Source organism: Sinohyriopsis cumingii, chromosome 15, assembly GCF_028554795.1.
Source record: "Sinohyriopsis cumingii isolate HCF-2022 chromosome 15, ASM2855479v2, whole genome shotgun sequence".
Classification (NCBI taxonomy): Eukaryota; Metazoa; Mollusca; class Bivalvia; order Unionida; family Unionidae; genus Sinohyriopsis; species Sinohyriopsis cumingii.
The window spans coordinates 61,633,141-61,646,250 of NC_142975.1; the positions used below are offsets into that span (position 1 = coordinate 61,633,141).

The following is a 13,110-nucleotide window of genomic DNA, read 5'->3' on the forward strand; positions in this document are numbered from 1 at the left end:
ATGACAAAAGATACTAACTTAAAGAATGACATAAATAATTACATTTTACTCCAAGATAGAATTTCTTACCACGAAAATTAAACACAAGTCAATGTTTGCAACACTTCGTCGGAAACTTGTTTTCTTCAGAAATAAAAGAAAGTCAGTGATAGGTTTCCTTGTTGTCTAAAACCTATGCTTTTTGGGTCCATTTTTTCTAGCAGTTTATAGTTTTCCAGCAACGAAGACAATATAATATTTTACACAAGAAATAAGCACGTTTTCAAGTAATGTCTGTTTTAATGTCTGAGTTATCAAAGTTTTTTTTTGTACAAGCTCGTGTAGTGAAAGCGATCGTCCAAGCATAGCGTCAGTAATTATCTCTAGAAACTCGATTTTTAACACAACAACCGTCACCGCCATCAAAGTTACAGACTGATGTTTCTTCCTTTTCGTGGAAATGTTTGAAAAACTCCATATGATATCACTGAGATGATGGTGATATTTTTGAGTGAGAAAATAGAAGCAGCACTACCACTGCCATGCCAAATTGTCATTTTTGTTATTAGAAGAGGGAGATTCACTAAGTATGCTAGAAACAGCTTGTGTATCAATACGAGTCTGTGCGAGACTTTCTCCTCACCGAAATTAGTTTGAGAAAGCGTTATAAGTGGGATAGTAGAGACGAGAAAATTCAGGCAACAAAATGTAATAATGACGTTATCCATTCCTGGAATAAATAAATATCTGCCCTCACTTTGGAGAAGAATTTCCGTGATATCCACGCAGTTAAGAATATCAAAGAATATCGTCCATGTTAATTCATCTATGTACCGTCTTCTGTAACTCCCAGGTTTCGCGTCTTGATGCGATGATAGTAGCAGCAAAAACACAATCTCGGCTAGCGCGACGGTGGTCTTTAAAATATTGGGACCAAAAAACTCCAGTTCATTTAGTTCCATTGCGACGTATTTCAGAAGAACTGCATACCTGAATCTGAGCACAACCGCAATTAAGGACCATGAAATAACGCTCAGTGGCAAATGACTGGTGTATGATGGATACTCGTCTGGCTTTCTTGCCCATGGAAACGTATCACCTTGATGTAGGAATTCAACGACGGCATGGATGCTAGAGTCCAGTACAATGGTGACGTGTCTGAAACCTTTCCTGTCTCGAACGGAGTGAAGCAAGGCTGTGTGCTGGTGCCAACACTTTTCAGTCTCATTTTTTCAGCCACGCTCACAGTATTGCCTTCAGAAATGGTGACGTGGGAATCGGCATCAGATGCCGACTTTGTGCCAAACTGTTCAACCTGAGGAGGCTTCAAGCAAAAACTAAGGTCACGATAGGCATCGTCAGAAACGTGCTATTTTCTGATGACTGCGCACTGAACGCTGGCTCTGAAGCTGACGTGCAATGCAGCGTCAACAAGTTCTCAGATGTTTGCACAGCAGAAAGGAGACTGAATCAATGTATCCGCTATGCCCAGGAAAACATTATTCTGAGCTAAACCTTACAGTAAACTTCCACAAAATGAGCGCAGTGAACAGGTTCACTTATCTTAGAATCACGCTGTCACAGAACGTCGTAATCGATGACGAAGTTAATTGCATGAATGCAAAAGGCCAACGCAGCCATCAGCAGACTAAACATCACTGTCTGAAACAGACGAGGTATTAGTCTTCAGACAAAGCCGAAGGTGTACAGAACGATAGTGTTCCCTAAACTACTGTACGCCTGTTAAACCTAGACAGTGCGAAGAAATTCAACCACTTACACAAAACTTGTCTCAGAAGACTCCTCAACATCAAGTGGCAAGACAGGATCCCGGATATTGATGTACTTGGCAGGCAAGCCTGCCCAGAATCAAGACCATACTGATGCAGTCACAGTTGCGATGGACCGGCCATGTAGCTCGCATTCCAGACCACCGGCAAGTACGTTGAGCAAATCACTGAGCAAATCACGTGATACAATTCTGTGCGATACCATCTCTTTTCCCTGGGAAATCATTTTAGCATTGGTTATAACTACAATACCTTGCACTTGCTCGATGATAGGACGAATGGGGTCAATATTTTGTAAGGCCAATATTTTGTCCAGTCTTTTTAGTCACGCCTTCATGTATTAATTGATTTCTTTTCAAACATTATGCTGTAATATTTCCTTATTAGAAATTAACAATACATCAACAAATGAAGAAAATATGTAACTACCACCGCCACCCCACATAGATCGCTCTCGGGTATAATTCCATACACCGTGAGACTGATGTGAGGTATTTATCTAAATAGCTTTACACATGGTAGTATACTCATGTACAATTTACCAACCAGATGAATGCAGATTTTGTAAGAGCTATCTCTCTCTGTAAAATATTCGGGCTCAAAATTCAAACTTTGACGAAGCAGAACGCGTAATCAAATGTTTCAGAAGAAATGTTTCATTTGCATTAGCAGATATCATTATGATATTTAGTGTCTTTAGTTGTTTCAATATCTAATGAAGGTGACGTTTTCAAAGTATAATTTCGTTTAGATTACTCAAGGCAGAAATTTTGTCCTACTGAACGTGAAATAACTCTTTCCAAACAACCATTACTCTTTTAATTCGCAAATCACCAATTGTGACTATACCGTGTAGCACGTGCATATTTCCTGGATTTGTCTTCTGATCTAGTTAATTAATGCTTCACGGTAGACACATAAGGTGTGACTGTTTGCTTTAAATTACTACTATATTAAATATGACGATGCACAACTACAAATACATTTTCCTGTCACAGCATTCGTCATTATTGTTATTATTTAAGGTATTGATACTGACTTTGCCACACCACTACCATCACAGATACAACCATCATAAACACTAGTGCTGCTACTTTCTTACCGCGCTGTATGTATTGCTGCAGCTACAGTTACGACTATTACTAGACAAATACTACTGGTACTACTGTTCTTTTCTGCAAAAGCATGTTTATATAAAGAAAAAACGAATAATTCACACCAAACATAATAATATCACTGGTCATGCTGGTCCTACTGATTAAATTACCACTACTACTACTACTACTACTGCTGCTACTACTACTACTACTGCTGCTACTACTACTACTACTGCTACTACTACTACCATTTTGTACTACTTACCGTGATTCACTATACTACTGATGAAATGGATAGACATCTTCAGTAACCGTAGGTTTACGCACTTGTTTGATAAAAATGGGAACATTTATGTAAACCACCCTGATTATGTATATATAAACAAATTACTATGCATAACCTTCCCATGTTCGTACATATTTTTAAAATTACAGTTCTTTCACATTATGACACATTTATGTCACGATACAATTTATTTAGCGGGTAACAAAGCTCGGAACGATTTTATCTAATCTAAGATAGATCAAAGGTCACCCACGATTTAAAAGTTGAATTTGAATTGACTGTGTTTACCATCCTATTCGCTGTTAAGGTATGCTTCAATTAAGTTTCGTAACAGCAGGTTTGAGTCACGAACATGAGGAAGGATTCTCAATGTAGGCGATTATGTAAACAAAGTTGAAGCAAACAACATTTTTACAAATAGTTATCGCTTTTCAAATCATAATTTCGATTCTAACTATTTTGTTCAGTCTGAGGGCGCAGTCATCAGCGAATAGCACGTCTCTGGCGATGTCTGTCATGACCTTACTTTTTGCTTGAAGCCTCCTCAGGTTGAACAGTTTGCCACCAATTCGGCATCTTATGCCGAATTCCACGTCACCATCTCTGAAGGCAATACTGTGAGCATGGCTGAAAACATGAGACTGAAAAGTGTTGGCTATGTGGCTATGTGAGATATCCGCCATACGATTGTCTGGTAAAATGTTTCACTGGTCAATGTTACGGAGAGGAAATGTTTTGGTCAAAATTTAAAAGAAGCGAAACCGCAAAGATATATCTCCCTATCTCCAAATTTATCTAGAACTACTTTCTGCAATTATTGAAACCAACTTTCCATTGTAAGCTCCCAAAAATATTACTAAAAATCATTTTGTAAATAGATAGCAGTGCAGGAGGCAAGTTTCAATCACGCAATAATATTGATATTGAGGAGAAACATGGCATTTACCTTAATATATATATCTGATAAAGTTCCCAATATATATTGAATTAGTTTTATAAGGTATCTCATCAAATAAATAATATATATTATAAACATTGTTGATTCAAATATATCAAAATGGTTTAATATATTTTAAGTCAAATGTACATATTTTAAACGAGCTCTCCAAGCCTTCAAAAACTGAAATCCGTGATTCCAAATTATGCGTTCATTTTTGAGTACCTGTAGTCATATATGAGTAAACTAAAGATCAGTGCATGTTGTCAGCAAGGAGAGAGAGAGAAAGAGAGAGATCAGCAGAAAAAGTAACGTTTAATTTTGCCGTGTGGTCATGAGTATGCTTGCTTTTTTTCTCCATTTAATACTAAACGTTAACCAGTGGATATTAATTACATCTGAGGTACTTCTTAAGATAGTGGTTTCAGCCACTTTTGAGAATTTTAATAAAAAAAGTTATTATAAGATTAATCATGACTACGTTTTTTGAATTGTCCGAATTATGATATACTACTTTATATCGACACACATCACTCAGTACCGCGATGGTCATGTTTTCTTATTCGTGCCATTTAAATTTGCTATCATTTGAATGTTGGCGGAATACCCAACACACAGTCGACACATACAACATGACTTACCAGAACCTGGAATTGAGGACACTTTCCCAGAATTTAATCTTAATTAAAGAGATGCCTGTTTGGTTTGTTCATTGCTGTATCGTAATTTGTTTAATCGTAATCGTTTTCAAATACCCCATTTGCTTGTGCAGAAGTAGAAAGTTCTGCTCAGGGACGAATCCTCCACCTTGAATCTCAGATATGATCAAATTCCTTGTTAGATGTTTGCATCATTTTGTATAGAAGCAAATTCGGCAGATCCGTTGTCATGGGCAGAGAACAGTTTGAATAAACATTGTGTACACAAGTTGCTACAATAAAATCGTAAGATAATGAAAACTAAGAACTAGACGGACTTTCACGCTCCACAAGCTATTTATTACATATACTCCACCTTCCCCCTCCAAACTATTCCACACTTTCCGATATTGGCACAGGGCTTGTAACCAAAAGCCCATTATATACTACATCACTTCTCTTTATGACTGCAGGTATAAAGTTTTGTAAGAACACATTAAAACGTGCAACTGTATGTGCAATTTGTATATGTTTGGCCTTTAACTCCCTCACAGGGGGATAAGCCCAAAACATGTTATCCTCGAGCAAACGGATGTAGCATCGGCAAACTATGTTCACCGGATTAAAGATTTTGACTAACACTCATGTGTGCTAAGGCTTTATAATAGATTTATGTACATTTTTGGGGAGAAACATCGGTTACTTTTGGTGTAGAGGCGTTAGGCAGGAGAGGCATATGTAACTCACAAATAATGTTTGTAGTGTAGTAATATGACTTTTGGACCTAGATTATGGCTGGTATAGGCCACTAACTCCTATCCCTCATTTTGTATTGGTATAAGCTCAATTGTGTCTGCACAGCCAACTGATTATAATCCGTGTAAGTGATAAATATGCGACCATTCAAGATATCTTTATGGGGAAAGAAGGCGGTGGACTATAATAGTAAACTACAGAATCCTCATTATGACAGAACTAAATTAACGTTTATTACGATAATGATCTGCTTGAAAAAGGTTTCAGTCAGGCCTATATTACTGATTGCGACTATACTACACAAAATTCTATACTTATGCTGTATTATTCATCGTCACTACATAATGTAGCAGAAATATATTTCATGCTGTTACATATTACTTATTAAACTGGCAGTGGATACTTTATGCCAGTTGCAATAGATTTTGTGTATTGATGAATGATAATGTTTTATAAACATGGCGAGAAAATCACAAATAAACAATGAATAATTTGGATAGAATTTGTGCAGAAGTCTGCTATTTGTTGCCAGAAGATTACAGAAAATATCAAATCACTGTTGCGTTTGAATAAGTCATACAGATTTATCATAGAGACCCAAACGATACTTATGAGTTTTTGAACTCAATCCGAAACATCTTGAAAAATTAGTCCTCTATTTAGACATTTTCTTGGAACAGAATCGATGTAGATTATGCCCATATTTTCAGAAAAAAAATCGATGAAATCAATAAAGGGGCTAACATCAAATATAGGCATTGAAACGAATGATGATGACAACAACATTGAAATGTCAGGTGAATATGGTAGCAGATGTTAAAGATCAGTTAGAGAAATGTTATTGGTGTTAATATATGAAATCAAGAGCCTAAACGAATGCCACAGTGTAATGAATTTTATAGCAAGAGACTTTCGTGTAAAGGCGCCGAAACTATGGAGTCAATATACAAGAAGTGTATATCATTTTGATGTCATCGCATGCCATTGTTTTAATGGCAATCATTTACACGTTGGAATAATATTTCTTGATAAATTGCTGCACAGTCAGCATGCACTGATTTGGCCAAATACCTAATTTAAAAAATAATCTTCAAGCGCAAAACTCTATTTGATAATACTATTCAGCTGATGGTGCATTGTCAACGTGTTTCGTTAAAATACGATGCCCCGCATTTGCACATTATTTTCAAAGGTGAAAAGTATTTTACAGCAAAGGGTCGTATAATTCAATACTAGTTTTGACACCCTTTATGCGTAATGAGGGACAAAAATGCAATTTTGAAAATCTCGTGGCAATTATTCTCCAAGCATACAAAGCCAGTTAAAGATAAACGAACATTTTAAAAAATTATGACTCCTCAATTCATGTCGGTGCTACAACACTCTGCTACCTGAGGAGTTACAGCGGAAAGTTGTTTTGATGCTCATTTATTTATTCTACTTAATTTAAAGTTATAAGACAAGAATGGATTTTAAATCGCAACACTGTAGCGGTGCTTGTATTATCCTAAAACGTAGCAATACTAATATTACCAATGATGAAAGATTCTTAACGTGTTGGAAATATACACCAAGACTTGACCAGGATTGAGTCTTGACAGAGATGTTCACTAGGTGAAATACCTATTTCAACATGTCAACCATTTCGAGGAACAAGTTATATTCCAATGCCAGAGTGTATTCCAACACGACCAGTGATAAACGTAGAATATGATGACAACATTTCTTTTAAGGGGAGATTTTGTCGGTGTTACATCAAGCGAGTGATCGTACACATCAGCCTCGAAAATACCAGCAATACTTAAGTTGACCTAATTTTAGTAAAACTGAATTGCCTGTGCAAGTTAATGATATAGTCAAATTTGAACAACTCCACTTTGATATCACTGCAAATGTATTTGTTTGGAATAAAGATATGCTAATGATTAGTTATCACCATATACATGCAAGCGATTTAGCATTTATCTGCTATTGTTACAGGATTCAGAGTCGATGTGCCATTATGTGTCGATGAAGAATTTACCATTAATGCTGTATCACCGTAGTAAGTACAAGGGCAACTAATTTCCATGTAAACGTTGCATGCATGAATTCATCACTCAACAACTGCTTAACGAACATGACTTATATAGCAGTGGAATTAATGGTGAAAAAATCAGCATACGGTCATGCCTGAACATGGTAAAAACATTTTGAAATTTACATCGGTGCAACAAAAAATAAAAGTACCCTATATAAGCTATGCTGGCTTCGATTGCCTTACCATTCCTTTTAACGAACAACGTCTGAAAAAAATAAATAAAACAAATTCAACATTAGTCGCTGAAACAATCCCATCGGAATTTGTTTCACTGTCAGACTTGATGGGCAAACTGAGTCACCAATATTATGATGTGGAATCGAATAACATGTTTTTTTTTTTTTTGTTTTTTTTTTTAAATAGCTTAAAGTAAAAGCAAAGCGGATAGGACAACGGCTTTACGCTCCCCCCTGACATGATTATGACCAGTGTTAATATTCGTTAGTTTTCTGAGGCCACCCATTGTTGGATTTGTGATCGCACCAGTTAATAAAATTGACAGTGCAAGTAAAGTTCGTGGTCAAAGTTATATCACTGGTGTGTATAAAGGAGCTGCACACAGCGCATGTAATTTACAATTATGAATTAAACCAGGTCAAACGAAAATTCCTTTAGTGTTTTATGACAGCCACTTAATAATGCAAGCAATCGCCGATGTGTTATTACTCGTTGATGTATTTGAAAAATATCGTGACTGGGCTATACATGTGTACAAATTTGACCCTGCACATTACTTCTCGTCACCACGAATGACTTGGGATGCGCCTTTATCAAAGCAAAATTCAAGCTGGAAATGATGACTCATATTGATATGCGTCTGTTTATCGAGCGCTCACTTCGTGGTGTAATAGCAATAACATCAATATGCAAGTACTAACAACCAAAACATAGACGAGTATGAACCCACTGCCCCAGGCATTTACATAATGTATCTTAATATCTATAATCTTTATGTAACAAGTTACCTGTTGATGGGTTTTCGTAATCTGACCCCGCACGTATTGACATAGAAAGCACGTACGCGATTACAACAACAAAGGCAACCACCAAGATGTCTTTGAAGCTGATTTAGACTAACCTGAAGACATTTTCTACCACCATAATGATTATCCATTATCAACAGAAGCGTTGTTATTGTCTGGTGGTGAGTGGTTTTCACCTAATCTGTGCATAATCTTGAAAGAATCGGGACGTAAATTTACTAAATGTACCAAATCTCAGGACCAAAACCAATTATATGGTGAAAATACGAACTTTACAGTTGTGTTCGCGATTAGGTATGCGAAAATTAAATTCCCTCGAGTGCTTGGATTATGTTAAAAAGCCTGGGCAACCCAATTTATTCAAATGAATAATAATTTTCGCACCCAAGCCTCAAACGATTTGGATAAAGATTTTCTTTAAACTCATGAATAATTCCATGATTTTCAAAACAATGAAACTTTGCGGAAATGATTTCGAATCGACCTTGTTCGCGATAGTGAACAAAATAGGCTTCAAAGGATTGTTGCTGATTTAGCATTTGAGTCCCGAAAGATATTTGATTGTGGACTTAATACCGTTCGTAATAAAAAAGAGAAACACAAGTTGTGAAAACCAATCTATTTTTGGCTCTCAATATCTGGCTTGTCCAGTCTGCTCATGTTGGAACTTTTTATGATAAAATGAATACGTTTTACCAGGATCGTGTGAAGATGATTTATACTGACACCGACTCGCCGTTTATTCAGATATCCCATCAGGCGCACTCGTAAACGAAAGTGACAGCAACGATTATCAAAAGAACTCCCGTTGTGTAGTAACACAAATAAAAAGGTTTTTAGCAAATTCAAAGACGAATTCTCGTGTTAACCAATCGAAGAATAAATAGATCGGACTTCGACCTTAGATGAATATGACTGTGGTGGGAACGAACAAAATTAAAAAGGCGAAAGGTGTTCCACGTGTTATTGTGCAAAAAGAATTCAGCCATGATATGTATGTGGAATGCCTTCGTTAGCGATATGAATTCACACTTATAGCAAATATGATTAGGTCAGAGAAAAATCGCATGAGTGTTTACCAATGTACCAGAGTGACATTGTAACTGCTTGATACTAAGCGATGCATATTGCCCGAGGAAATTATCAGTAATGTGTTTGGTTATCATGCGATTGTGAATCACCTTGATTTTGATACTTTAACGTAATAAAATATATACTGGTTGTAATTCCGTATTCGCTGTAACGACTTGCAATTCCTGTCTCACATATGCCCCGCTAGGAAGCTTTGGTCCACTCGGTGACGATGCCAAAAAAAATGCATTGGTTGTCGTAGAAAAATCAATAGTTTTAAAAACTATAAATACCTAATTCAATTTAATATATTTTGTCGATAGCGCGACAATGACCACCTTCTAACTCTCCTTGTGCATATAAATACAGAACAAAATTATTTGCATGTGGTTCTAACGGCAGTGATTGTGAAATGGATGCGGTACCTTCCGTGGCAGTCTTTTGTCGAATATCATTAGCTAGTTTTAACCCGATTACATGCATGATTTCGTTGTTTAGAGCATGTATGAGCAATGTAAGTCTGTGTACCCTTCCGTGCGATCTGGTATGAGATCCCATTGATAGTTTGTGTGTTTACTGATGTCCGAGTAACCGCTCGCCAAGTATGCTTTTAAATAGTTCCAGAGTAGCTTGATTACAGTGAATATTGACATGCCCAACACAAACTCGCCCATCATGTTTTCTTGACACAAGAACAGTTCCCAAAAAATGCGTTACCTTTGATCGACTTGTAATAATCGTGGGCATTCTAATAGCCCGTAGGCATGCTAATAGTCGGTGTGCGTAATACCTTTAAGTACGTCAGTGACGTTAGTTGAATTTTTAGGCTTAATGGCTCAGTTTCGTCACATTTGCTGGCAATATCGACACTGATTAGTACATGTTTGCATAGTCGAAAGTTTTCCTGGCACCGGTAGGTAAATTTGCCACAATGCTTCGTTGGCCAACCATGCTAAAGCAACCCCATGAGTAACATTTGCATCTCTAGCTAATTTTTTAACAGCAGCTTCACTGGTCAACAACAAAAAAAAAAAAAAAATGCGAAGATGGCAATATCATTTAGATATCAGCTGGATGACCATGTTGTTGTATTGTACAATGCATTTTACCTAAAATGGTGGACTTTGCAAACCACGTGAAAGACTTTTGGCCTTCATGCCGACTTTGATGACCCATCTAGAGATTCTTTCTCGGAGTGTTGGATTACTTGCATTCAAGTCGTGGATAAGATCAAACGTAGACCGATATCATTTGATGTTTTATAAACAAAGTCATGTCGGTAATGATAACCAGGTATATGTTTTATAAACAAGGCCATGTCGGTAATTATAACCAGGTATATGTTTTTCACTAGGATAATTATTCCATGGCGTTCCTGGTAATTTTTAAAACTTTTTCTAGCGTCCACCGATAGAACTGGAAGTGAGACCTCTTTGGCGTCCGCTCACATACGTGAACTTTTTTGCTTTGCATCAAACACAAATTCCAATGATTGCAGTTTTACCATTGCATGTGTGAACTCGGGTTTAAGTACGAGGTTTCTTGCAACATCGCACATAATATGAAGACATAACTGTATTATATACAATAATTGTATTATTCAAGGACATCACTAAAAATGAAATTAATTGATTCCATTTCACAAGCCGCACCTAATGCCCCGAAGGATAGTTCCGATGGAAACAGTTCACTATTTCCATACTCAGTTTGCGCATTAGTCGTTGGTCAAGCTGGATCAGGAATTACCCAATTGTTATTAAATACGCTTTTAAGAAGGTTAACCTGGAATCGCCGTAGATTGCTCTTGGGAAGAAATTTGTGATATATTTGCATTTGCCCAAATCACTATTGATTTGACAAGTGGACCAAAACAAAAATAGCAAACATTTCAAATATTTTTGCGAAGAATCTTTGGGGTTGATTGGCAACGACAGCAAGAGAATGTGCCTCCTAAGGAAGATAAATATATTTCCCCACCAGAAGAGCAAATACTGGAAAAGGTCTTAGTGGTCGTGTACTGAAAGATAAATCAGCCCAAGCTATCATAACAACCAAAGTTTTCAAATGCGTATCCGTGGATGAAGATCTGGATCGATTGGAAACAAATGGTATTACCAGACCCTCCTACCCACTCAAATATAATCTTGTTAAGGGCCTAATAGAGATATCACCGTGATGTTCCATAACCAACTCGAAGCCACCTTGGAGTATTCGCATTAGTACGCGAGAGCACTCAATCGTTGACTGCACCACCAGGTGCGAAGTCACTCATTGATTGTTTCTGGAACGACGAAGTGGATTTTAACAATGTGTCCACCACGGTTATATTTACCAACGAATATGTTGCACCAACATTGACTCAACTGAGATAAAACAGATCTCGACTAATATTCAGCAATGGCGCACTTTTTCGGGTAACAGTTATTGGGCGAAAATGAGAACGGTAATTTAATACAACGTACAAGGGTACGACCAGTATATTTTCAATGTACGCAATGCTTGTTCCCAAGAACATAGAAATGTTGAATAAGTGTCATATTCTTCAGACAGATATTTTATGATCGAACGACAGCAGTGCCAATAAAATAAGGTAATTGGTTAGCAGTATGTGTGATGAGTCCGGACAGGGTCTGCCTGTTGCGTAATTATAATACGCGTTTACATTACTAGTACAAGAACTATGATATACCCTCAATGTTACCAATGTAAAACAAATAACTGAAGTTGAACAACAACTGCAAAATGGAATCACAAAGAGAATTGTGTTCATCATGAAGTACAAACGCGTGTGTTTGGTTGTAGATGATATACTCGGGCTTGCCACGGCAACAACTATTGTTCTTGGTATGGCTTGAATCACGGAAACAACAACAATCAAAGGTGAACCAATCAGAGTAATTTTTAGGGCTATATCGTTGCTAGCAAACTAATTTCGATTCGGTTGCATTCTTGAACGCGTGTTTACTTTGAACTTCTCGCGCCAGTACATGCAGTCTCAGTACGATTAACAAACTGCAGTCGGTGGCTACTGAGGACAAAATAATTAGCATGGCCAAGTTCGAAATTATGTTCGTAGAAATGGAAAATCACCGACGATTCCGAGCACAAATAAAAACAACGTGGTAGAGGATTTACATACAATATAAGTCAAATAATTTCCTCAAAAACACACACGTTTTACTAATATCAATAAATGTCAGGAGTAATCGCGGACGAAAATGTCTAATATACTACTAAATGAAATAAATCTTAAACATAATTTGATAAATGTGAAAATAATATCTTTATTAAATGTCTCATATGAACTCATTTCCGTGTGTACTGACAATAAAATGAAACAAATATTGTATTTGTTTTTATAGGTGAAGATCAGAAATTATTTTTATACGGAGGATACATTGGGGGAAATAGTATGAAACTTTATGTTATTATGTATTATGCTGAAGAAAATAATACTCTTACTCTATTGATTTTATGCTTTCCCCCTCCCCAC

At 36.8% G+C, this 13,110-nt stretch overlaps 1 protein-coding gene across 1 annotated transcript; it reads right to left on the reverse strand.

Annotated features, from left to right (window-relative positions):
• Positions 1-407: 407 nt before the first annotated feature.
• Positions 408-941, reverse strand: LOC149781917 (uncharacterized). Its single transcript, XM_089935028.1, has one exon. It carries the CDS (start codon positions 939-941, stop codon positions 408-410), a length of 534 nt encoding a protein of 177 aa, XP_089791154.1.
• Positions 942-13,110: the final 12,169 nt, after the last annotated feature.